Raw genomic sequence first — 27,649 nt, forward strand, 5'->3', positions numbered from 1 at the left:
CTTCTCCAAAATCTCTGGCCACTTTGGCAGTAAGTAACTTATCTAAATGCTGAGAGATTGCAGAGCTTAAATGTAATGGGACCTGAGTCCTTGTGCATGAATCACAAAAGGTTTCTGTGCAGGTATAGCAATTAGGAAAGCTAATAGAACCATTATCACAAGGGGAAACGAAGGTTTCTCAGCTGACCAGGAGTGGTGAGACTGCCTGAGTACTGTCCATACTGATCCCCTTACAGAAAGATGTAAATGCATTGGGAGGCAGTGTACCTCCAAGGAAACACTTTAACCAGACTAATTAGGGGGTTATTTTATGAGGAAATGTTGGACAGGCTAGGTTTGTATCTGGAGTTTAGAAGCATAAGGCGACTTAATTGAAGCATAGAAGATCCTGAGGGATCTTAAAATAAATGTGGAGACGATGTTTTCCTTTATGGGTGAATACGGATCGAGGGCTCATCGCTTATCAAGGGTCACCCATTCATAACAGACTTGTCACAATTTGTTAATGAGGACTATCTTTTTGGAACTCACTCTCAAAAAGGTAGCAAGAGTTATAGTCATACAGCACGGAAAAAGACCCTTCAGTCCAACCAGTCCATGTCAAACGTTATCCCAAACTAAACTAGCCCCACCTACCTCCCCCAACATTTTTTAGGCAGGGGGTGACAGATTCTTGTTAAGCAACTAAAAGGTTATCTAGAATAGATAAGATTGCAGATCTGAGGTTACAATTAGGTCAGCCTTAATCTTGCCAAGTTGAATAGCAGAGTAGGTGTAAGGGACTGAACGGTGTACAGAACAATCTCAGTTATCTGAACATTGAGATCTGAATTCCGGATTATCCGAACAAGATCGCAAGGTCCTAATATTTGGGCAAACTGTTATCCAAACATTTGATTAGCTGAAAAAATACACCCTGCCCATGTCGTTCAGATAATCGAGGTTGTCCTGTACACCTAATTCCTGTGAAATGTTTCCTTGTTGGAAAGTCTAGGTCCAGGGTTACTGTTTCAAACTGAGTCACTGCCCACTTTAGACAAACAGAAACCTTCTCTCAGAGACGAGTGACTCTTCAGAATTCTAAAGGTGATGTGAGCAGAAGCTGCGCCTTTTAAAAAAAAATGGTAGATATTACTGGATGGTTGATTGTTGATTAACAAGCGGAGGAAACGTTATCCTGGGTAGGTAGGCCTGTGCAGTAATCATTACGGAAAGGCTGAGCAATTTCAAGGTGCAAAGGGCCTGCTCCAAATTTGCAGTTAAACCCATTGGTTTTGACACAGAACAGCATTTGGAGGTGAATTGACTTCATGCCAGGATAGGGCCTCCCCAGCTATTACAAAAGTTCTGCCTAACATTAGCATGTGGGCAAATCCCCAGGATTCAAATTATCCAGATTTTACTGTAATCAGTTTGTATTCTTTCAAATGTTACTTGGCTGTTGTACATCTAATATTGTATTAACCCCACATTTAACATGCAAGACAAAATAACTAAGTTGGCCTGAGTTCACTGCACTAAGATAAATACTGAGGCAATGAACAAAGCAGATGTCAAATTAATAGATTCCATAAATCTTAATTTTATTTAAGCATTTTGTTTGCAGTATAGACAAAAGATTTCAGAAGTTGAATTAAAATATTTTAAACAACTTGGCAACAAAGTTCTAATGGCGCCAAAATTTCCCCCTTAACAGATACAATGAAATGAGCAAATTAACTTCATCTTTCACAGTAAAGGCTACAAATCAGTACTCAAATTCTCTATCAAAAAGTGAATAACTGTTTTAGTTAACTGTAATATGTATAAGCACCTCAATCCATATCAAACTGGAATAAAACATTTTGGAAATGGAAAGCTATGGAACCTCAGCACTGAAGAATAGAATGTCTTTATTAATAAAGAATGATTGGTCCACAAACGAGCTGGCAGTCTTTACAGATGTTTTCAATGCCACAGTAATCACTGCCAATAACTTTTAGTTTATAAATAGAACCTTATAATTAATAAATGTGGTGAAATGTACCAACCATTTAAACAAACAGATCTGTAATTAAATGGTACCAACCAACCAAGAGTGTTCCCCCCCATTCCTGGGAAAAATGCCATATCATGTTCCTATGCGTGCTTATCAAAACTCAGAACCCCAGCTACAAGCTAGCCCAAATTTCCAAAAATCAGTAGCCTTGAACTAAAACAGTGAAGGTATTTTTAACACCTATAATTAATACCCCATCTTACTGATTATATTTTATGGCCATGCCATTTCTAGTGTCCATACTATCTGCACACACCCTAACAAATTAACAGAAATCATGTATTAAGTGAGACAGGAAAAAAATACACAAGGTGTCATGGGATGTTCACAATACACGAGGAATTATGGTTACTTACAGCAAAAGTGACTAACTGAACAAGTAGGTTCTATATTGCCTATTCATTTTTAAATGGGGAAAATCATATGAAACAACTGGAGTCGGTGATCCCTGGTGTGCTTAAAGTAGAATGCGCAGTTTTTTCAGCCAATGAATACTTCTACTCATGAAGTAATCCATTATTTCCCCCATGAGAAACTAGTTTGCTAAAGAATTAAAGCTAAACAAGAATCCTAACATAATATACTAGTCATATTAGGAGTCTGCTCAAATTCCTGACAAGCTGTCTGGGCATACGGTCAACATGAACAAATGAAGAACTTCTGATTCTTTAACGACATTTGATGGAGAGGAAACAAGAAAATAAACTGTTCTAAACATACCAGGGCCCTCACCTAATGAGGCCGGAAACCTTGTCTGTGGAGAATTTTTGGCGTCACTTGTAGAAAACCTATACGTTGTACATTTTTAAACTTGCAAGTGTTATATAATTGTAAACAATAAGCACCAAACTGCTCTACATGCACTTCAATATTACAGCAAGAATGACCTAGCATAGCTAAACAGAGAAAAGAGCATCCATGCAAGATTTCCAACTCTTTGTTACAAGGACAGTTACATTTCAAACTTGACACAATTCTATTGTGGTTACATACAGGGCCTATAAAATGGATGAAATGGTGGCAGTGTGAAGTGTGGCCCTTACTAGCCTGAACTAGAGGACAGCCACCATTTACCTTGCACATTTTTTTACGTTTTTTCATCTTTGTTATTCAACTCTGCTGTCTCTGACAATTCTTGACATAACTAGAAAAGACAAAATTGTAATCATTGAACTGGGCACACTGGCGATCGAGGCGCTTGAATCCTTCAATTTTCTGGGGAGAAGAAAATGAATTGCGACATTTGGAATTCTGCAATGAAACAAAAACAACGCATTACAACAAAGGTGGGTCTCGCAATTTATAAACTCAAACATCCAGCGAATACTATACAAAAGTTCCATGGAAATGTTGTTGCTACTTTTTATAAAGAGTTTGAAAAATTCCAAAAAATGGATTAGCCTGCAGTATATTAGGCTGCTTGACTTTTTATTCCTTCAGATGTAAGCACTGCCAATCCCTGAAAACCCTTGATGGCGTGACCTTATTCAACTTCTGCACTTTGCAGTGTAGGTTCCACCGAATATTAGAGTTGTAGGCTCCTGACCCAGCAAGTGAAGGAATGACAACATCTTTCCAAGTCACAAAGGTTAAAAAAAACTTTAAATATGGTTCCAATATGTCTGCAGGCCTTGGCCTAAGTGGCAACAGTCACATCCACAGAAAGTTCAATTGCAGAAACCTTGGTGAGTTGCTGCAGTTTATCTTTTAACTGGAACATTTAGCTGCCATTGTGCACAAGTAACTCACGTTCTCTTAGATCTGTCTAAAAAGCCTCATTTAGGAAATGAAGACTATTCCAACACATTCCTGATTTGGACTTTGTAGATGGTGTCCAAGCTTGGGTAGTTCCAATGATAACTGTTTGTTACAGCATCTGACTTGCTCCTGACAGCACAGTATTTACAGCTAGTCCAATTCAGTTTCTGGTCAAAGGTATCTCTTGTAATGCTCACAGATGAGAATTGAGCGATGGCAATGTCACCGAATCTCTTCGGGCAAATGGGCCATTGCCTGGGATCAACTGTTACTTACCACACATGCAACCAAACCGGAATGCTGGCCACTTCGTGGAAAGATAGAAACTAAGAACAGAAGATTCAATATGATCACAGCTCATGTGCAATTTCAATGCCATAATTCCACTTTGGCCCTATATGTTTTTAAAATCCAAAACGTTTAGCAATCTCTCAAATATAGTTGAGTGCCCCACCTGCACAGACTTGCAGAAAATTCTACAGCTGACCATCCTATGAACGAAATGCCCATAACTTCAGTCCTCAATGACTGCTATTTGAGAACACATTCTTTTGTATATACACACCCTGATATATCACTATTTAATTGTCTGCACTTCTGCATTTCACACTGATGTGCATGTCACATTTATCCACATTATATTGTATCTACCATGTGTTTCCTCCTACACTCAACTTGCTGAGATCACGCTGAAGCGTCCTTTCATCTTCACAACTAAATCCCACCTGGTTTTGTTCTTAAACTTAGAAATATTGCAATTGGATCCTTTATCCAAGTCATTTATATGTATCGCCCATAGCTGCAGTCAATGACCTGACCCTTGCAGCACGTTACTGCCTGCCATCTGGAAAAAGACAGGTTTATTCCCATCCTGTTTCTGGTCTGTGAACTGTGCCAGTACATTATCCTAATCCACATGCTTTAACGTTGGCAAGTAGCCGACGTGGAACCTTGTCTAAAGCCTTCCTGGAATCCAAATACACATCCACTGGCTCCCACACATTAATTCTATTAATTACATTGTCAAAAAAACTCAGATTTGTGAACCATTAATTCCCTTTTTTTAATGCAGAGCTGGTACAATTACTACATTTAAAAGGCACCTGGATGGCTATATGAATAGGAAGGGTTGAGAGGAATACAGGCCAAGTGCTTGAAAATGAAACTAGATTAATTTGGGATATCTGGTCTGCATGGATGAGTTGGACCAAAGGGCTTATTTCCATATTGTAAATCTCTATGACTCTATGACCTTAATCACATGAATGCTTTCCAATTGTTCCAAATGTTATCACCTACTTTATAAGAGTGAGCATTTGCTGCTTAGCTGGCTCATTGATCTAGGTACATAACTTTCATTTTAGAGCTCTTGTGGCACAGTGCCAGTGTCCTTACCACTGAGCCAGGAGGTCCAAGTTCAAGCCCTACCTATTCCATTAGTAGATAACATGTGCGAGTAGTTAACAAAATATTTAAACTCCAGCATTGCCTCCAATACTGAGGGGAGGCTAACTGCTCCGTAATTCTGTTCTTTCCTTTTAAAATGTATGTAGCTTACAATTGCCACCCTCCAATTCACAGGAATTGCTCCAGAACCTATTTTACCTCAAGGCTGTTTCATTCCGTACTCTGCATTGCAGATTGGCAAGTCCCAGGATTTATCTGTCTTTAGCCCTATAAACATAGAGCACTGTTTTTAAAATTGAACTAATGTTGATTTTCTTCAATTCCTCCCCCGCATCCTAACTTTGGTTCACTAATATATCTTAGAAATTGGGTCATTTCTTGTGACAAGGAGCAAAATAGGTTCAATTCTTCTGTCTTTCCTGTTCCGTTATAATTCCCCCCATTCTATCATAGAACCCCTACAGTGTGGAAGCAGGTCATTCTGCCCATTGAGTCCACACCAACTCTCCAAAGAGCATCCCTACCCTATTTCCCATGGCTAACCTACTTAGCCTGCATATCCTCGGACACTATGGACTAGCATGGCCCATCCACTTAACCTGCACATCTTTGGACTGTGGGAGGAAACCTATGCAGAGGTGGGGAGGACGTGAAAACTCCACACACTCAGGTGGCCAAGGCTGAAACTGAACCTGGGTCCTTGGCACTGTAAGACAGCAGCACTAACCATTGAGCTATTGTGCCACCCCTGACTGTAAGGAACTTGCATTTGTCTTTACAAATACCTTATTCTTTATATTTTTATATAAGTTTTAACTTTTAATACAAGTTTACTCATATCCCAATCCCATATCCCCTGATCCTTCCCTTCCTCTTTTGCTGACTTTAAAACTGCTACCAGTCCCTGGCCTTGTGACTTTTCATGGCAATTTTGTGTCAATTCTTTGATCTCATACTGGTTGAGACACTTTTCCTTTTTTGTATTGCTCTGTATAGAGATCGACTGCTTCACTATTTGAGGAGATGCAAATGGAAGCGAACACTCATCATCTGCAAACATGCCCACTACTGATGTTATAAAGAGAATGTCCTTGATTTAACTGCAGCACCTTGGTGCTGAGATGATTAGTCTCGATCAACAAACACTGATTTGGATCCCATTTACTACCCTGAGAAAAAAAACCAGGAAATAACCACCATAAGTGACATCACCACAGGAAATGACAGCACTATCCTAAGGACACCCAAATAAATAGAAAGCGGGCTACACCAGTGTTTCATCTGAGCCTCATGTCAAGTTTCTGCATTTCTAATCAAGTTGCAACAAACTATGTAGCCATTGTCACATTGCGCTTGTTGTAACTTCTATTCCAAATGCTTTTTAAACTCCGATGCTTCTAACAGTATTCGGAAGAAATGTTGGCAAATCTTTTTTTAAAAGTAATCCAGTCCTGAAATATATGCATTATTGGGAATGTCAGAAATTAATACTCATCCCCTGTTGTGTGGACTGTAACAGAGCAGACTTTTAAGGACAACAGGCTACTTAAAGGAAGTCAGTGAGATGACTGACTATTTACAGCAATCTGATGACTCCTTTGTTACTTAAATATATAATTTTTAATTCCTGATTTGAGAGAGATGGTTCAAAATTTGAACCTGCCATGGTTGGGTATTGAGCATAAGTGGTCCAATACACTTGGTCTTCTATCAATCAAAGATTACCTGAAACATTATCTCTAGTTTCTCCTGGCACAAATACTGCTCTCGCCTGAGGGCTCTAAGCATTTGTCTACTTTATTTCAGAGATCAACCATATACTGTACAAACTTGTTGTTACAGAAAAACCTAGAATCTCACCTGATTAACAAAAAGGGTTGTGACAAATTTCCCTGGCTTGAAGACATCTACCACTTTTCTGATTAGGTCATCGTAAGAAGTCTGGGCCAGGTTAGTCTCAAAGCTAACATAGGAGAAGTCTGGCTCTGGGGTGATATGAATTGTCCAGTAAGTTCCCTAAAAAGACAAAGCATTATATGACTCATTTCAGTTAAGTTATAATTACTTTATTAATTCCGTAGAAAAGATTCTAAAGTCAAACATTTCTCCTGCATTATTTGCATGTTACATTAGTGGTCCTGAAGTAGCACAAAACAGCCAAGTGAATTTTAAAGTCTGTTCCTTAGCCTACTCCAGATTTCAATAACATATCAGAATCTTCAAGTGTTTTCATTTCTCCTTCAGGATTTTGATATATTCATATTGTCAGATAATTGAATTTAAAAATTAATTTCTAAGCAACTGGTAAGCTCATTCAGCTAGGTTGTTAAAAAACAGCAATGTATGCTATTAAAAAGATGTTTTATGTACTAGAAGAATCCCACAGGAAAATGTATTTAAAGATCTGTCCCGTAACTTTGAAGAGAAAGACCCTCATTCCATAAAAACTCAACTCTGGTAGGACACATTGTAATCCACAATTGTTCTCAACAGTATGATCTGCAGCCAACAGTAGCCAAGTGTGATTTCCTTTTGCATTCAGGACAGCTATATCCTGTGAGTGCACAGATCACTTTGCAACTATCTTGTCTGCAAGATCAGAAAATATACTGGTCTAAGATGTGAACACCCCTACTTCGAAGTTCACAAAAGCATCATTTCCAAAACAAGGAAAAGAATCTTCATTTGCAATACACTTCAGCTTGAGAGATATGGTAAGGCTCATGTTTAAAGACTGCAACATGAACAAGCTACATTTGTCTAGGCCATCAAAACTACTCTTAATAGCCGGCATCCCAAAATGACTTTTCAAATGAAATGCTTGTCAAGTGTATAAACCTTGAACAAATTGCATAGCTGATTAAAAAGCTGTCTGAGCACACTTCATTCAGAAAATGTGAAAAGGGCACAGTATTTCACACAATGGACAACTGTTACAAAATGATTTATCTTGGCTAAAAACATTCATTTGTATTAGTCAGTTAAACTTTGGGTGCTTATAGAATAAGTCAAGGCACGCTCATGAGATGCAATGCCTTCTAACTTTGAGACATTTTTATTTGATGATGAGGGAAGGAGAGGACAGGAGGGAGGAGAGACACAGATAGGAAAAAATTAGAAGTTCGAGATAGGACGCAAACTTACATCCACTTTCATTCCATTCATTGAATACCCACAAGGATCGAACAGTGTGGCATCAATGACTGAACCTGGTATCAGGTCACGAATTCCACTCATCTTAAAAAAAAACACCATGTTTCAGCTTCCAGAGATTAAAAAAATGTTTTTAACCTTTAAAGTTTATTTCATACATACTCGAGTGACATCATTTACAGTAACACCATCTTTCATGAAGAACTGGTCCATGACAACTGGATCAAGCTCGCTCATCAGAACCTCAAGTGTCTGATCCGGCTGTTTGATCCCACTATCCTCTGGCATATCCAGAGTGTAAAGATACCTAGATCAAACATAAATTACAATATTTGAATGAAACTTTACATTAAAAATTCATAATTGGTAAGCATTCTGCATAATGCACTTCTACAGAACTCAACTATGAGACCTATCACTTAGAGCAGAACAACTGCTTAAGACTTGCAAACAGAACCATGTGGGAATATGATTATGATTTGAGCTTAAGGCTGACTTTCAGTGTTTGAACTACAAAAAAGTTGTCATTCTGAAGTACAACACAATTGTACCAACCTGGACACAATCTACGTCATCTGTAACTAACCTAACTTCACATTAAGCAGGGACAGAGAGTTGGTAAAGTCATATGTGACTTATTGTCTTGTTCTCTTTCCTTTGTTCTGATGGCATTTTCCTGAAACTTCTCCAAAACATGGCTAAAAGGTCAAATCAGAGCACTGAACTAATTGGACCCATGTCCATAAAAATTTGCAGGAAGATTTCAGCTTACCAGCAATCAGAATTCATACGTCCCATGCAATAGGCCGCCCCATCTGGAGTGAATAAATGCTCACGGTTAGAGACCAATATGCTACAATAATTTCAGTTTCCAAGTCAAGCACCATCTTTTTGAATGGACTTGTAAAGCAAGATTGATAGGTGGCCACAGATAACAAACTTTCTATGTTTTGATACAGGTAGGCAACTGAACAGACTATAGCAGTTTTGACATATCCAGGTTCTCCTGAAAAAATACTCAGGATACTGGGTGAAATGTGATTAGACAATCATCTGTTGTGTTCAAATCAGTTGGATACACATTCCAGCCGCTGCTGGCTACAACCAAACATGAGCTCATTTCTATTGGTTATGGCTTTCTGCTGCTCCAACGCCATGACCACCAGTGTCCCTCACTACCTATCTCCCACCTGCATGTGGCCCTTAAACACTGAAATAGTAACATGTTTTCCCCTTGTACGCTGACAATATCCAGTTCTACCTCACTCAACTCTTCCAGAATTACTAACTGCATGTGTAACATCCACTATTAAACTGAGAAATTTCCAATTAAATAAGTCATTGTCTTCACTGTCGATTCTACATCCCAATCTCCTGAATCTATTACATAAATGCTACCCTTGAATAATGCTACCCCTCCAAATTGCTTCCAATTATTTTTGAATGTCACTATTCTTCAACTTCAGCACACAATCTGGCATCCTGCAGCCTCATTTTTAACAGCTGGCACATTATATTTATCTGCTTCAATGTTTATCATCAATATGTTTACTCTGTTACAAGTGATAAACACCTACAGATGCAGCCTTTAGATCGGTCTTTTTGTTACCGAAGTAATTTTGAGTCTTGATTGCGGAATTATTCCTAGGTTCACTTTTCTCAACCATTCACTTCCCCTCATTTTCATCTACTTTGGGGAGACAGGATGCTAATGTGCAGAGTGCTTCATGGAACATCCCTGGAAAACATCGATTTTCCTGCTCCTCAGATGCTGCCTGACCTGCTGTGCTTTTCCTGCACCACTCTTCAACCTTGCTTCACATATGTTCAATTTTGCAAACAGATTCAGCACTGAAGATTTTATTAGCTTCAATAATTTCTGAGTTGAACTTACTTGGGAACACCATATCCAGAAATTCTACCTCCTCCTGAAAGTTCCTATGTGGGTATTCCTGATGTGCTGGCTTCACAAAGTTTTTGCGGGAATAGAAGAAATCCTGTATTTAAGATACGCACAGATTTCAATTAAGTGGATTTAGAGCTTTTACAGCACAAGTAGTGACTCTTAAAATTAGCTGCTAAATGTTCAACAAATGGTGAAGACAAGACATATGATGTTACTTCCTAACAATGTGCTAGTGTCAGTTTTCTTTTCTTAAAACGTTTGGCTGCAGTCAGGAGGTTCCAGCGATTGACAGAAGCCAATTTGTGCAGATGTGATTTAAGGATTATGAAACTCTGAATTGTGAAGTATGTTAATTATACTATGCTGCATGCCAAACACACCATTACAACTAAATCATTATAACAGATATCATTTCATCCCCTATATATACATTACAATTGTTTGCATTTCAGTTTCTTGTGCCACCACTCTAACTTTCACTCGTTCACTTGTTAGCTATACCCAATACAACAGTTGAATGTTCCTCCTGCAGAATGTGGGAGGTAAGGGTGTCCCTGCTGACTACATCTGCAGGAAGTGCACCCAACTCCAGCTCCTCAAAAACCATGTTAGGGAACTGGAGCTAGAGCTGGATGAACTTTGGATCATTCAGGAGGCAGAGGGGGTTATTGAGAAGAGTTACAGGGAGGTAGTCACTCCTCAGGTACAAGAAAAAGGCAGATGGGTTACAGTCAGGGGACAGAAAGGGAACCGGCAGGCAGTGCAGGGATCCCCTGTGGCCATTCCCCTCAACAATAAGGATACCATTTTGAGGGAGGGGGGGGGGGGGGGGGGAGACTTACTGGGGAAAGCTGTGGGGCACAGGATTCTAACAGAGTCTGCTGCTCAGAAGGGAAGGGGTGGGGAAGACGAGCAGAGCAGTAGTCATTGGGGACTCCATAGTTAGGGGGACAGATAGGAAGTTCTGTGGGGACAAGAGAGACTCATGGTTGGTGCGTTGCCTCCCAGGTGCCAGGGTTCGTGATGTCTCTGACCGTGTTTTTGGGATCCTTAAGGGGGAGGGGGAGCAGCCCCAAGTCGTGGTCCACATAGGCAATGACATAGGTAGGAAGAGAGATGGGGATTTAAGGCAGAAATTCAGGGAGCTAGAATGGAAGCTTAGAGTTAGGACGAACAGAGCTGTCGTCGCTGGTTTGTTGCCCGTGCCACATGCTGGTGGAGCGAGGAATAGGGAGAGAGAGGAGTTGAACACATGGCTACAGGGATAGTGCAGGAGGGAGGGTTTTGGATTCTTGGATAATTGGGGCTCTTTCTGGGGTAGGTTGGACCTCTACAAGCAGGATGGTCTTCATCTGAACCAGAGGGGTACCAATATCGTGGGGGGGGAAATTCACGAAGGCTATTGGGGTGGGTTTAAACTAATCCAGCAGGGGAATGGGAACCAAAATTGTAGTTAGAGTATAGAAAAGGTTGAGAGTAGGGAGGTCCAAAATCAATTTTCAGGAATGCAAGACGGCACCGGCAAGCAAGAATTGGTTTGAAGGGTGTCTACTTCAACGCCAGGAGCATCCGAAATAAGGTGGGTGAACTTGCAGCATGGTTGGTACCTGGGACTTTGATGTTGTGGCCTTTTCGGAGACGTGGATAGAGCAGGGACAGGAATGGTTGTTGCAAGTTCCAGGATTTGGATATTTCAGTAAGAACAGAGAAGATGGTAAAAGAGGGAGAGGTGGGACATTGTTGGTCAAGGACAGTATTGCAGTTGCAGAAAGGATGTTTGGGGACTCGTCAATTGAGGTAGTATGGGCTGAGATTAGAAACAGGAAAGGAGAGATCACCCTGTTGGGAGTTTTCTATAGGCCTCCGAATAGTTCCAGAGATGTAGAGGAAGGGATAGCAAAGATGATTCTTGATAGGAGTGAGGGAGACAGGGTAGTTGTCATGGGGGACTTCAACTTTCCAAATATTGACTGGGAACACTATATTACGAGTATAGATGGGTCAGTTTTTGTCCAGTGTGTGGAGGGCTTCTTGACACAGCATGTAGACAGGCCAACAAGGGGTGAAACCACATTAGATTTGGTACTGGGTAATGAGCCTGGCCAGATGTTAGACTTGGAAGTAGGTGAGCACTTTGGTGATAGCGATCACAATTGTTATGTTTACTTTAGTGATAGAAAGGGATAGATGTATACCACTGGGCAAGAGTTACAGCTGGGGGAAAGGCAATTATGATGTGATTAGGCAAGATTTAGGAAGCATAGGATGGGGAAGGAAACTGCAGGGGATGGGCACATTAGAAACGTGGAGCTTATTCAAGGAAAAGCTCCTGCGTGTCCTAGATAAGTACGCACCTGTCAGGCAGGGAGGAAGCTGTAGAGCGCGGGAGCCGTGGTTTACGAAGGAAGTGGAATCTCTGGTCAAGAGGAAGAAGGTGGCTTATGTTAGGATGAGATGTGAAGGCTCAGTTAGGATGCTTGAAGATTACAAGATAGCCAGGAAAGACCTAAAGAGAGAGCTCAGAAGAGCCAGGAGGAGACATGAGAAGTTGTTGGTGGATAGGATCAGGGTAAACCCTAAGGCTTTCTATAGGTATTTAAGGAATAAAAGAATGACATGAGTAAGATTAGGGCCAATCAAGGATAGTAGGGGGAAGTTGTGTGTGGAGTTAGAGGAGATAGGGGAAGCACTATTTTTCGACAGTATTCACTCTAGAAAACAACAATGTTGTCGAGGACAATACTGAGATACAGACTACGAGACTAGGTGGGATCAAGGTTCACAAGAAAGAGGTATTAGAAATCCTGCAGAGTGTGAAAATAGATAAGTCCCCTGGGTCAGATGGGATTTATCCTAGGATCCTCTGGGAAGCCAGGGAGGAGATTGCTGAGCCTTTGACATTGATCTTTAAATCATCATTGTCTACAGGAATAGCGCCAGCAGATTGGAGGATAGCAAATGTGGTTCCCCTGCTCAGGAAGGGGAGTAGAGACAACCCTGTTAATTATAGACCAGTGAGCCTTTCTTCAGTTATTGGTAAAGTGTTGGAAAAGGTTATAAGAGAGGGGATTTATAATCATCTAGAAAATAATAATTTGATTAGGGATAGTCAGCACAGTTTTGTGAAGGGTAGGTCGTGCCTCACAAACCTTATTGAGTTCTTTGAGAAGGTGACCAAACAGGTAGATGAGAGTAAACTGGTCGATGTGGTGTATATGGATTTCGACAAGGCATTCAATAAGGTTCCCCACAGTAGGCTATTGTACAAAATGCGGAGGAATGGGATTGTGGGAGATATAGCAATTTGGACAGGAATTGGCTTGCTGAAAGAAGACAGAGGGTGGTGGTTGATGGGAAATGTTCATCCTGGAGTCCAGTTACTAGTGGTGTACTGCAAGGGTCGGTGTTGGGTCCACTGCTGTCCGTCATTTTTATAAATGACCTGGATGAGGGCGTAGAAGGGTGGGTTAGTAAATTTGCAGACAATACTAAGGTCGGTGGAGTTGGGGATAGTGACGAAGGATGTTGTAGGTTACAGAGAGACATAGATAAGCTGCAGAGGTGGGCTGAGGGGTGGCAAATGGAGTTTAATGAAGACAAGTGTGAGGTGATTCCTTTTGTCGGAGTAACCGGAATCCAAAGTACTGGGCTAATGGTAAGATTCTTGGTAGTGTAGATGAGCAGAGAGATCTCTGTGACCAGGTACACAGATCCTTGAAAGTCGCCACCCAGGATGACAGGGTCAGTAAGAAGGCATACAGTGTTTTAGCTTTTATTAATAGAGGGATCGAGTCCTGGAACCATGAGGTTATGCTACAGCTGGACAAAACTCTGATGCGGCCGCAACTGGAGTATTGTGTACAGTTCTGGTCACCACATTATGAGGTGGTCATGGAAGCTTTGGAAAACGTGCAGAGGAGATTTATTAGAATGTTGCCTGGTATGGAGGGAAGGTCTTACGAGGAAAGGCTGAGGGACTTACGGCTGTTTTCGTTGGAGAGAACAAGGTTGAGAGGTGACTTAATAGAGACATACAAGATAATCAGAGGGTTAGATGGGGTGGACAGGGAGAGCCTTTTTGTAAGTATGGTGACGGCGAGCACGAGGGGGCATAGCTTTAAATTGAGGGGTGATAGACATAGGACAGATGTCAGAGAGTAGTAAGGGTATGGAATGCTTTGCCTGCATCGGTAGCAGATTCAACTTTAAGTGCACTTAAGTCGCCATTGGACAAGAATATGGACATACATGGAATAGTGGAGGTGGGATGGGCTTCAGATTGGTATAACTGGTCGGCGCAACATCGAGGGCCGAAGGGCCTGTACTGCGCTGTAATGTTCTATGTTCAAATGTGGATTACGTGCAAGACCTACGAAAAAATGTCAAAGTTACCTGAATGGAATCAAAGCCGCAGTACTCACGAGCAAGTTCCAACAGGGGTTCCAGTGCTTGCAGTAAGAGGGTGGTACCGCATGTCTTCAAAATGAAACGTCTCTTGGAGACAAACATGCTACTCTCACTGTAAAACAGACAAAATTAAAAAATTAAAGATGATCCCCCACATCAATTTTTAGAGTTCTTTGGCAATTTAAACAAACTTTTAAAACAGGATATTGTTCACCATCCTCATTACCATCTGAGCGTTATAGAAAGCCACTACTTAGAAAGAACTTTCGAAAGCTGATTGGAGGCAGATGTTCGCAGGTAAAGGGACGGCTGGAAAATGGGAAGCCTTCAGAAATGAGAGAACAAGAATCCAGAGAAAGTATATTCCTGTCAGGGTGAAAGGGAAGGCTGGTAGGTACAGGGAATACTGGATGACTAAAGAAATTGAGGGTTTGGTTAAGAAAAAGAGGGAAGCATATGTCAGGTATAGACAGGATAGATCGAGTGAATCCTTAGAAGAGTATAAAGAAAGTAGGAGTATACTTAAGAGGGAAATCAGGAGGGCAAAACGGGGACATGAGATAGCTTTGGCAAATAGAATTAAGGACAATTCAGAGGGTTTTTACAAATATATTAAGGACAAAAGGGTAACTAGGGAGAGAATAGGGCCCCTCAAAGATCAGCAAGGCGGCCTTTGTGTGGAACCACTGAAAATGGGGGAGATACTACATGAATATTTTGCATCAGTGTTTACTGTGGAAAAGGATATGGAAGATATAGACTGTAGGGAAACAGATGGTGACATCTTGCAAAATATCCAGATTACAGAGGAGGAAGTGCTGGATGTCTTGAAACGGTTAAAGGTAGATAAATCCCCAGGACCTGGTAAGGTGTACCCGAGAACTCTGTGGGAAGCTTGAGAAGTGATTGCTGGCCCTCTTGCTGAGATATTTGAATCATCGATAGTCACAAGTGAAGTGCCAGAAGACTGGAGGTTGGCAAGTGTGGTGCCACTGTTCAAGAAGGGCAGTAAAGACAAGCCAGGGAACTATAGATCAGTGAACCTGATCTCAGTGGTGGGCAAGTTGTTGGAGGGAATCCTGAGGGACAGGATGTACATGTATTTGGAAAAACAAGGACTGATTAGAGATAGTCAACATGACTTTGTGCGTGGGTAATTATGTCTCACAACTTGATTGGGTTTTTTTGAAGAAGTAACAAAGATGATTGATGAGGGCAGAGCAGAAGATGTGATCTATATGGACTTCAGTAAGGCGTTCGACAAGGTTCCCCATGGGAGACTGATTAACAAGGTTAGATCTCATGGAATAAAGGGAGAACTAGCCATTTGGATACAGAACTGGGTCAAAGGTGGTGGTGGAGGGTTGTTTTTCAGACTGGAGGCCTGTGACCAGTGGAGTGCCACAAGGATCGGTGCTGGGTCCACTACTTTTTGTCATTTACATAAATGATTTGGATGCGAGCATAAGAGGTACAGTTAGTAAGTTTGCAGATGACACCAAAATTGGAGGTGTAGTGGACAGCAAAGAGGTTTACCTCAGATTACAACAGTATCTGGACCAAACGGGCCAATGGGCTGAGAAGTGGCAGATGGAGTTTAATTCAGATAAATGAGAGGTGCTGCATTTTGGGAAAACAAATCTTAGCAGGACTTATACACTCAATGGTAAAGTCCTAGGGAGTGTTGCTGAACAAAGAGACCTTGGAGTGCAGGTTCATAGCTCCATGAAAGTGGAGTCACAGGTAGATAGGATAGTGAAGGCGGTGTTTGGTATGCTTTCCTTTATTGGTCAGAGTATTGAGTACAGGAGTTGGGAGGTCATGTACAGGACATTTGGTTAGGCCACTGTTGGATTATTGCCTGCAATTCTGGTTCCTTCATATCAGAAAGATGTTGTGAAACTTGAAAGGGTTCAGAAAGGATTTACAAGGATGTTGCCAGGGTTGGAGGATTTGAGCTATAGGGAGAGGCTGAACAGGCTGGGGCTGTTTTCCCTGGAGCGTCGGTGGTGGAGGGGTGACCGTATAGAGGTTTACAAACTTGAGGGACATGGATAGGATAAATAGGCAAAGTCTTTTCCCTGGGGTCAGGGAGTCCAGAACTAGACGGCATAGGTTTAGGGTGAGAGGGGAAAGATATAAAAGAGACCTAAGGGGCAGCTTTTTCACACAGAGGGTGGTGCGAGTATGGAATGAGCTGCCAGATGATGTGGTGGAGGCTGGTACAATTGCAACATTTAAGAGGCATTTGGATGGGTATATGAATAGGAAGGGTTTGGAGGGATACGGGCCGGGTGCTGTAGGTGGGACTAGATTGGGTTGGGATATCTGGTCGGCATGGATGGGTTGGACCAAAAGGTCTGTTTCCGTGCTGTACATCTCTATGACCCTATGAGCCTGACCCACAGTTAATTCTCCACCTTTGCCAACACAAGTTACAAGTGTCCCCTCTGCCTCCAAACAAATTGTTGGAAAGAAATGTTTCAAATTCAGACACTTTCCCTCTCGTAACTTGCTGGTCCACAATATGCCACTGAGTAGTAGCTCTTGGGCTCCCTAACATAGGGCTTGGGTGCAAGAGTGGCTCATTCATCCCTTTAAGCCTACTCCCCAATCTAGAAGGTCACAGCTGCTGGTTTCAACTTCATTGTCCTGTTCTTATCTCCAAATCTCTCCAGAAACTCTCGACTTCTCTGGTCTATTAAAAACAAATTTATCTCAGCCTTGAACAAATTCACTGACCCAGCCTCCATTGTGGATAGAGCACAAACAAGCATTAGATCTTTGGATACAATATTAAAGAAGAATTATTAGCATTTGTCACAAAAACAAATAGTAATGGAAACCTTAACCTGAATATAGATTGGGTCAGTCAAATTTTCGAAGGTTTGGAGAATGCTTGTGACTATTTCCTGGAATAATACACTATGGAATAAAATAGAGATCAAGTTTTATAAAAATATCCAGTATTCCACAATTAGCAGAATTAATGAGTATTGCAAGAGATCTGCTGGGGAAATAATGACAATAGCACAACTGAATTTCACACTAAGTTTGAAAACAATATTGTCAGCTACGAAGATTAAAAATGAACATTAGTTAGATATGAGGGAAGAGCTGGCTATTGTTGATTGGGTAAACAGACTAAAATATAGATGGCACCAATATAAGAGATGTGGTTTAAATTACTGAAAAGAACATCAGGATTTAGGATTTTAGTGTTTTAGAAGTTAGAAGGCTGTTGATTCTATTTTTTTCATGTTTAATCAAAGTAACCAGAAACATAAAAATAGATTGCAAGAGCTCCTATAAGTATATGAAATAAAGTAGACTTCGGTCACTTTGAAGCAGAGGCAGGTGACATGATCATGAGGAACTGGGACAGACATTGAACAAATATTTTACGTCTTCTGTTGTGAAAACAGACACAAATCACATACAAGAAACAGAGAGTAACTGGTAGTGTGGGTGCACTAAAAGTGAAGGTAGAACCTTGCAGAAGCAGTGTGCTACATCAATGTACTAAAAGAGATAGCTACAGAAATGGTGTAACCACAGCTATGACTTTTCACATCTCTAGATGTTGGGATGGTGTCAGCGGCTTGGAAGCTAGCTAGCTATGCCTGGAAGGCGGCAAGAGAAAACAGAAAACTACAGGGCCATTACATTGACAATCGCTGGGGAGGAAGTAGAAAATAGGGACAGATGGAGTATTAGGTTGGCAGACAGTGAACCAGAGTGCCGCACCCTTAACTATTAACATTCTATATTAATGACTTAGATACATTTTTGTTTCATCTATGTTTGCAAATGGTATGAAGCTAGATGCAACTGAAGCTGCAGGGTACAGCAAATTGAGAGACAGGTAAAGTGTCAGGCAACAAGGTGGTTGATGGAGAAATGAAAGACTATTTGAGTTAAACGAAGAGAAAAACATTTTTAATTGCATTAAACACAAAGGTTGATGTATACAAATTCATGTACTTGCATAAAGAATGCAGCATGCCAATATACCAAGCAATGAGGAATTCAAATTACTTGTTGGCTTTTGAAAGGGTAATAAGCACAAAATAAGGGAGGCTGCAATGACATCCCAACTAGAGTAAAAGTTTTATATGTAGCTTTGGTCTCCACATTAAAGGAAGGACATACTTGCATTAGAGATGGAGCAAAGTTTCTGGAACGAGTGGGTTTTTTTATGTGAGAGCCGCTTAAATTAGATCTACTTTCTTTGAAGAACAGAAGAATGAAAGGGTACTAGTTGAAATATTTAAGATTATGAAGGAGATGGACAGGGTAAACAGACATTTCTTTGATCTTGATTTCCAGCCATTTCAGGGAGAGGAGTTAATCATTTAAGACCGAGATGAGGTATGCTTTCTTACTCAAAGGGATGTGAATCTGTGAAACCTTCTGTCCCTGAAGGATGTGGATATGCCAGCATTGAAAATATTTAAAGCAGAGATAGACCTTTGATTTCTCAAGGAACTAAGGGATTAACGGATTGTGGTAATGGGTGGGAAAGTAGATTTGAAGTCAATGATAAACCATAATCTTACTGAATGGCAGAGTGGACTCAGAGCTCCATGGTTTTCTATTTAGGTAACAAAATCCTGGGAGACAACAATCACTGAGAAAGCTTCAGGTCCTGATGATGTGTCAACTGTTCCCAAACTCTCAAAAATCTCTGTGAACTACTGACAGTTTAAGTATGGTAAAGATTTTAAAAATTATATTCGAACCAATAGGCAATTTATTTTGATAGGATGTCAGCATTGCAGGCAAGGCCAGTATATGTTGTTCATCCAGAACTCGTTTTGAGAAAGTAGTGAGCTATCTTCTTGAACCAATGCAGCCATATAGTACAAGGGGAGACACTGTGCTATTAGGCAGGGCTTTCTAGGATTAGCAGCCAGAAATAGCAATACAACTTCAAAGTGGAATGGTGAAAGATTTGGCTGCACTTTCACATTGGTTGTATTCCATGCATTTGCTGCCCATATCCTTATAATTGAGGACAAGAATTTGGAAAGAGTTGTCCAAAAAACTTTGCCAAGTTGCTCCAACTGATCTGGTAGAACATACTTTTATCTAGTGCTAATAGCTACCACTGTGTATTGGCAGGTGGAATACTGAAGATGGTGAACGTTGCATAAAGTATGTGAACTGTTTTATTCTTCAAATATCTTAATTTAGGCTGTACAATTTTTAACCTCTTTCTCCTAATCACAGGTTTCAGCACTCAATTGTACAGGCCAGCACCTTCAGAAGCAATAAGTGACAATAATGTAGAAAAGAATGAACCCCAATGGAGGAAATATGAATGGTGAAGCTTCTCAGATCAATGCCTAGAATGGAACAGAAGCAGGAACTGTTCATAAGGTTGAAACATCAAATTTTGTTTTTCTCTCCAATAAACGCTACCTAATTAAGGTTTAATAATTAAGGTTTCAATTAATTTCTGATTTGATTGAACATTTCCAGACTTCACAGTATTCTGCTCCAATTTAAGATAACATCTGGAATGCACTACCTCAAAAAAGGTGGTGGAATCAGATTCAAGTTTTTTTTAAAAAAAACAATAAAAGTCAATCTGTTTGGACATTTTCTCTCACACAGTAGTAGAACTTAAGTCCCACCTTCTAGCCCAGAAGTAGAGTCATAAAACTATTAACCAGACAGAATGAGACTGACAACTTTCAAGAGACTTCAGTAACTAGATTGCTCTTTGAAATTGCCATGCAGTATCATTCTACAATCACATTTTCACTCATCATTTACAGTACTTAATTTCTCATTGAATCACAATTAAACTAGTAGAATTAGGAATACTAGCTTAAAAGATAGTGAATTCTATGTAATCTTTATGTCTTGTGTCCACGCTCTGCCTGAAACTTTAAGAAAGCTGCAGGTATGCGCATTAAACCTGAAAAAGGTCACTTGCCTGCCTTATTCCTTAGTTCAGGCCACAAGATGCTCTGGGATATTGCAGTGCAGCACAATACATGACAAAGTTGTTTGAACGCCGTGGTCGAAGACAGCACATTAGGTAGAAAAAGAATACTGAGCTGCTCCAGAGCAAATTCCCAATATTTTTAATGTTGTTTCCTGCATAAGGTCAGGCCATTGCCAATTATGAACAAATTGGGAAAAATAGACAGTTTTAGATATACTTACTGCATCAGTTTTCATTTTTTGAAAGAATGTATTTGCAGACAAACTGGGTTGCACAGGGTCACTTTGGTTAGCCTCAAGTTTGCACGCAGACCTCACCTCAATTTTATTGCCTCTTTAAATGTTAACCATAATTCCCCACAAGATTTTGGCGGAAGTCTGTCTAATGCAGTGTACAGTTGTAAAAAAGGTTTCCCTATTTTCATATTCCAACAACTTGCAATAACAGCAAATTTCCCATTTGCCTTTCTAACCTTTTATGAGTACAATGACACCCAGATCTCTCAGTATCACAGCATTCTGCAGTCTCCATTAAAATTATGCTTATCTATTATTCCTGACAAAGGGAACAACTTGTAATTTCTCACACAAAATGGCAAAAAAAATTGCATACTCGATTAAGATATCTACATCCCTTTTTATATCCTGGCTTTTTCAAAGCTTATTTATTTTTATGATTTTGACAACAATGCAATCAGTCCTTCACCCAGACCGCAAATATTGTAGTTGAGGTCTAATCCTTACGGCACTTCACAAGCCCCAGCATTTATAAATGCCCCAGCATTTATAAATGCTGAAAACATTACAACAAGCAACTTTAATGTATATAGAAAAAGAAGAGTATCTGAAGTGAGTGTTGATCCTTGGAAGGTGAAACTGGGGAATCTATGGTGGGGGAAAACAAGGCAATACTGGAGATGGAGCATGTTTTTAAAAAACCTACCCTCACTGCAAAAGGCACAAAAAATTGCAAGAACATTAGACACAACTTACTTCATTATTAGCTTAGAGATGATTCAGTAGGTTAATCCCCAGTATGAAAGAATTGTCTTATGAGCAAAGTTTAAAACAAATACTCATTGGAATTTAGAATGAGAGGTGATCTCATTGAAATACATAGTATTTAAATGGCTTCGCAGGATAAATGCTGAAAATGTTTCCCCTTAAAGGAGAGTCCAGTGCCAGAGAACATCCTCTCAGAATTAAGAGGCACCAATTTAAGACTGAGATCACGGGTAATATTTCTGAGGCTTATGAGTCTTTGGAACTCACTGCCAGAGAGCTGTGCGTGCACAGTCCTTATGTACACTTGAGGCCAAGATGGATAGATTGCTGATCAGTAAGGGAATCAGGTGTTTCAGGGAAAGGACAGGAAAGTACCTGCTTCCAGGTAATTCAAGGGCTGTCATGTCTTATAAAAATGTTCTGCTTTATGGTGCAACATGTTTGAGAGAAAAGCCAAAGGGCTGTGTTCCACAATTAGCATACCCCAGCCCAACAGGCCCAGAGAGTTCTCAGACACCCAGCTCATCCAAATGCTCTTCCTCGCAAAGCGAGAACATTAAATAGCTTTTTCCCACGTGCATCTAAAGGAGATATAGTTGGCAAGCCTCCGAGGAGAGACAGTGTCTACCTTAACGTTGGTCTCCAGGACCCTCTATTACTTCCAAATCTTGCTCCCAGATCTCACATAGTCGCTCAATATCGTTCAAGGCACCGCACCCCAGTAAGTGGTAGACAGTACTAACCAAGTATGTGCTTGTGGCATGAAGCACTCTCTTCTGTCAGACCCAAAAGGGGTTGGTCAAAAAGCATAGTCTTTTTGTTTGGATAAAGCCCCTAAACTGAAAGGAAGGAAAGAGGTCTCTGCTGGGCGAGCCATACTTGCAGCTCATTTGGTCAAAGGACCAAGTCTCCCAAACAGGAACCCCAAACTGCCCAAAGTTTGAATCTCTGGTCCATCATCCCTGGCTGAAATCTGGGCACACCAAAGATAGGGTAAGAAAAGAAGTTTTAGATTATCTGCCCTTGCTCTGTCACATTGCTTTCCACGCTTTGACTGAAATAATAACGATTGGATTCAGACAATAATCCATAACTGCCCTCATCTTACCCATAAACAATAAGGGGGCACTTTGTCTGGGAGGCCTCGATATTCAACTATATGGATCTCGGGTCCTCATAAGCCCAGTCACCCACAAAGGACAGAAGGGAGCTTCATTGATATCTTAATATCTGGAAAGGCTACTCCCCAAATCCTTTGGGTAGCTGCAATTTGATAAGCTTAATGAGGGGCTGCCTGTTATGCTAAATAAAAGAACTAAGCCAACCAGTGAGTCTCCACAATGTTTGCTTGGGAAACACAGGGAGCATTCACATGGCATACAGCAAATAAGGAAGGACATTAATTTTGATAAGGGCTATTCGACCTAACCAGGATATTGGAATGTTCTCCTATCTTTGAAGATCTTCTCTAATCTGGTCAAGTGAGCAAACTTAGCCTGAAATAAATGATCAAAGGTAGGACTAACAAAAATACTAAGTAAAGAAAGCCCCCTGCAACCATTCAAAGGGGAATCGTAATTCACCTTCAATATCAGGTATTCCCTTAAAAAGGGTGCAGAAACTGCCAGGTTCGATGATAACAGAAGAAATCATTTGCATATAATGCAATCTTATGTGCCCTTGATCTCACTTCCAATAGAGCTATGTTGGGGTCCAGTCATTTTTAAAAGATTCATAGATCCCTCAAGTTCAATGAATTTTGATTTCTCAGATCACATCTTCTCTCCCAGCTATTGGAAACATTGGACAAATGACAGTGAAAGCTAGCTGGATGGTACAAAAATGCATAGCCTATTTGCTCATTATGTGGACAGATATGGAACATTCTCAAGAACAATGTCCTTGGTAAGCTGCACAGCTGCTCACAAGATTTGCGTATGATGGGAGTGTAAGTGCATTGACCTCTAGTTTGGTAACGCGCTGTTGAGCATGGAACTTGGAGGCCCATGCAACTGTAGGGAGCAGAGGGAACATAGCATGAGAAGCTGCCAATATACTCTTAAACTATCAAGAATTTACCACACAAAACAAACACATTATACAAGCAGTTTTTGAAACAGTCTTAGAAATATCAGAAATAAAGACAATCCTTTTACCCTCAAAGCAACCAGATACTTGATCCTTGGTTAAAGGCCACCCTATCTCCACATTAAAGCTATCTGTTCAGTTGACAGGTACAATTGGTTTCCGTAGCTTTCTTGAGTTCTAAAACCTCTCAGAGCAACACATTGATTTTAGCTAAACCCTCAGCTTCTTGCAGCTTTCTGTTCCCTGGATATTTTTCTGATAAGCCATTCAGGAATTTTTCCATAGCCATGACTTTTTTGGAGATTGCTAAATTAACACTACCTTTTCAATTTCACTGAACCTGCATGGCGTGCTTAACCTTCTGAACAGTTCTAACTGAGAGGGATCAGTGTCCTGTAGCTAGGGTGTGATAGTTATTCATTTTACCCTTGTTTCTAATGCATCGTCAACTGCTTGCCTCAAGCTCTACACCAACGTTGAACGTATTAAAAATGCATGTATCACTATACTTCAGACTGCTCATCATCAAACTCCAAACAAATCTAAAACTAAACTGAACCTACCTTTTGTAGCATGCAGAATATAGAAATACAAATCAATAGCATATCAACACATGGTCCCTCCATTTTAGAACCTAGGATCGAAATAACATCATGCACCTTCAACATTATAACCACCATGCAATAAGATCTGCCTTAAAGATATGGTATCAGCCAGGAGTCTAATTGACTCAACCATCGTGAACACATTTGAAACTAGACTTAAGTATACTACTTTATGCAGTACCAAATTGAACAAGCAGACTTCACATGCTGAAGCAATATAGCTGTTAACTCATTTTACTGAAAGAAATAGCCAGAGCTGACTTAAAACAAAGTTCACATCTTGAATGCTCAAAGAGAAGGGTTAAAAACAAAGGAATCAATCCAGACAACTTCTCAGATAAGTTCATCTGTTGAGAATTTTTATAACCCAGTTCTTACTCAGCTACGGCAGATAAAATAGAATTTGAGTTTGAATTGAAGGCTGAAAAATCCATGGAACACATGCAGCTAAAATGACCAACATGACTCAAGCTGAAGAATCAGTGCTCGAGTCCCTAGAAACTATGTCTCGAAGTTATTTTCCCGCATTTCATTTTATTCAATCCTAAAACCACAATCTAAAATTGCAAATATTGATATGATCACAGCTTAATTTTCAGAATGAATCAAATTATAAACAATTATTCAGGATCGCTAAACAATTATTATAGGTAGAATAAATAATCATATGGAAAATATGGAGTTTAATGGGTGATTGGAAAGTCAGCTCAAAATTCTAAAGAGTTTAACTTGGAGGTTTTTTGAAGTTGTTAGAAAGGCTCGATGAGGGTAACACTGTTAAAGATATTAATACATGATTTCTGTTTGATACAGTGCCTAACAGACTCTAGGAATGTTACAGATCATGGTATGAAAGGGATAGTAACAACATGGATACAAAATTGGCGAGATAACAGGAAACAGCGGTGGTCAATGGATATTTCACAGTCTAGTGAAGGTATGTAGTGGTTCTCCCCAGGGTTGAGTTTTGGGATCCTTGCTTCTCCTGATACATATAAATGATTTGGAGCTTGGTGTGCAATGGACAATTTCACAGTTGCAGATGACATGAAGCTTGTAAGAATTGTAAACTGTGGAAAAGGATAGTGCGGAATTCGAAACACACAATAACCAGGTGGAGGAGTATGTGGGTAGATGGCAAAGAATTGTGAGGTAATGCACTTTGGTTGGAAGAATATCAAAATAAAACAAAACAGGGGGTACAATTGTAAAGAGGGTACAATTGTAAAGGGGTGCAGGAGCGGAGGGACGTGGGTGTATCTGTGCACAAATCATTGAAGGCAGTAGGAAGGGGGAGACAGCAGTTAAAGCACAGTGCTCTTGACCTTATTACAAGAAACAAAGCACAAGAACTGGGAGGGGACGTTGAACTTGCACACAACATTTGCGAGATGTCATTCGAGTTTCTTTATACACTTGTGGGCCCATTATAGGAAAGATGTGAAGGTATTGGAGACTACGCAGAACAATTTACAAGAATGGGTCAAGGTATGAGAAACTTCAGTTTTGCAAATAGACTGAATATGTTGGGACTGTTCTCCTCTCGGAAGGGAGAGAGGGGATTTGATCGAAGCTTTCAAAATCATGTATGGGCTGAATAGAGTAGATTGGTACCAGTTTCTTGCTCAAAAGGGGAAAAAAATCCAAAAGTGATGTCCAAACGTGGATGACGTGAGAAAGTACATTTTCAAACAGCAAGTAGTTAGGGTCTGGAATGTACTGACTGGAAAATGGAGGCAGGTTCAGTTGTAGCAAACAAGTGGGCATCGGAAGAGGTGAACAGGCTGAGGGGAGGCAGATGGAGTTTAATTTGGATAAACGTGAGATATTGCATTTTGGTGAAACAAAAAATGGCAGGACTTCCACAATTAATAGTAGGGCTCTGGGAAAGGTTATAGGACAGAGAACCAGGGGTTAAGATACATAATCCTTTGAAACTTGTTTCACAGATAGGCAGGCTGCATTCAGCACACTTGCCTGCATTGTTCAGACCTTTGAGTACAGGGTTGGGAAACCGTGCTAAGGTGTGCAGGATGTTTGTGAAGTCTGTTCAGGTTGCCATTACAGGAAGATCATTAAATTTGAGAGGACTCAAAAGATTTACTAGGATGTTGCCAGGAATAGAAGGCTTATGCATAAAGACTGGTTGGGGCGTCTTTCCACTGGAGCATAGCAAGTTAAGGGGTGATCTTATAGAGGTTTAGAAAATCATGAGGGGCATAGGCAAGATGAATAGCAAAGCTCTTGTCCCTAAAGTGGGGAAGTTCAAAATCGGGAGCATATTTTTAAATGTGAGAGGAGAATGATTTAAAAAGGATGAGGTGCATTTTTAAAAAAACAGTGGTTCATAATTGGAATGAACTGCTAGAGGAAGTGGTGGATGCAGGTATAGTTACATTTAAAAGACATTTGGATAAGTACATGATTAGGAAGTGTTTGGAGGGATATGGACCAAGTGCAGGCAAGTGGGATTAGTTTGGCTTGAGAATATGGTTGGCATGGACTAATTAGACCAAAGAGCCTGTTTCCATGTTGTAAGACTATGAAGTGGTGTTCATCGATATGGGAGAAAAGACATTAATTTGGCACTAGGTAATACAGCCAGCTGACCAAATGGTTTCCTTATGCACCCTAACAATTCTGAGCTCCTGTGGAATGCACTCAAACTGTTATTTTCTCTTGGACTATTTTAACTATCCCAACAGTAACCCAGTCTCAGAAAAAAAACCCTTATCTCTGATCGGTAGCAGAACCAATTGAGCTAAAATTTCAAAACAGATACAATTATCATGGTTAAGCATTGAAACCAGAGGTTTACACCTCGATGCTTTTCCTCATTCTAAACATTGTTCTTGCAACAAGCAGCTGTTGGGAATCTAACCCATATCTTGCTCAATTCTAACTAGGTTCATAAAAAAATACAAAACATTCATATACCTGAGTATATAGGCTTCCTGCCTGTCTGTCTTTGTCACACTTATGATCAAACAATGCACATTTTCCAATAGCTTGTCCCACTCAAACCTACAAAAAAAAGGAAAAACTGTCATTAGTCTTGCAAAGACTCCAAAAGTGACAACTTATCTCAAAATGTAATCTTTGCACAACAATCATCTTTTTAAAAAATACAGCAACATATTAAGTAGATGGACAAAGCATCTTTCATTCTTAAGATAACAGCAAAAGCTCTGGGACCAGACAACATTCAAACATTAGTACTGAAAACCTGCGCTCCAAAACAAGCTGCGCTCCTCATCAAGCTGTTCCAGTAGAGCCACATCTGTGGCATTTACTTGGTAATGTAGAAAATTGCCCAAATATGTTCTG

At 40.4% G+C, this 27,649-nt stretch overlaps 1 protein-coding gene across 1 annotated transcript; it reads right to left on the bottom strand.

Moving 5' to 3' along the window:
• Positions 1-1,562: 1,562 nt before the first annotated feature.
• amd1 (adenosylmethionine decarboxylase 1) lies at positions 1,563-27,342 on the bottom strand. Its single transcript, XM_072551878.1, has 8 exons — positions 27,260-27,342; positions 14,655-14,781; positions 10,251-10,353; positions 9,129-9,171; positions 8,519-8,663; positions 8,348-8,440; positions 7,064-7,219; positions 1,563-3,289 (listed from the first exon to the last, which is right to left on the bottom strand). Exons 2-8 carry the CDS (start codon positions 14,769-14,771, stop codon positions 3,149-3,151), a joined length of 798 nt encoding a protein of 265 aa, XP_072407979.1. The 5' UTR covers positions 14,772-14,781; positions 27,260-27,342; the 3' UTR covers positions 1,563-3,148.
• Positions 27,343-27,649: the final 307 nt, after the last annotated feature.

The sequence above is a fragment of the Chiloscyllium punctatum genome, chromosome 3 (genome assembly GCF_047496795.1).
Source record: "Chiloscyllium punctatum isolate Juve2018m chromosome 3, sChiPun1.3, whole genome shotgun sequence".
NCBI lineage: Eukaryota > Metazoa > Chordata > Chondrichthyes > Orectolobiformes > Hemiscylliidae > Chiloscyllium > Chiloscyllium punctatum.

Bases quoted from the DNA above. Each gene is read 5' to 3' on its own strand.
- amd1 (XM_072551878.1), bottom strand. From the start codon at position 14,771: ATGTTTGTCTCCAAGAGACGTTTCATTTTGAAGACATGCGGTACCACC. The intron at 9,172-10,250 runs GTAAGTTCAACT...TATTCACTCCAG, and splicing joins TCTGGATATGGTGTTCCCAA to ATGGGGCGGCCTATTGCATG. The intron at 8,441-8,518 runs GTATGTATGAAA...TTTTTTTTTAAG, and splicing joins CTGTAAATGATGTCACTCGA to ATGAGTGGAATTCGTGACCT.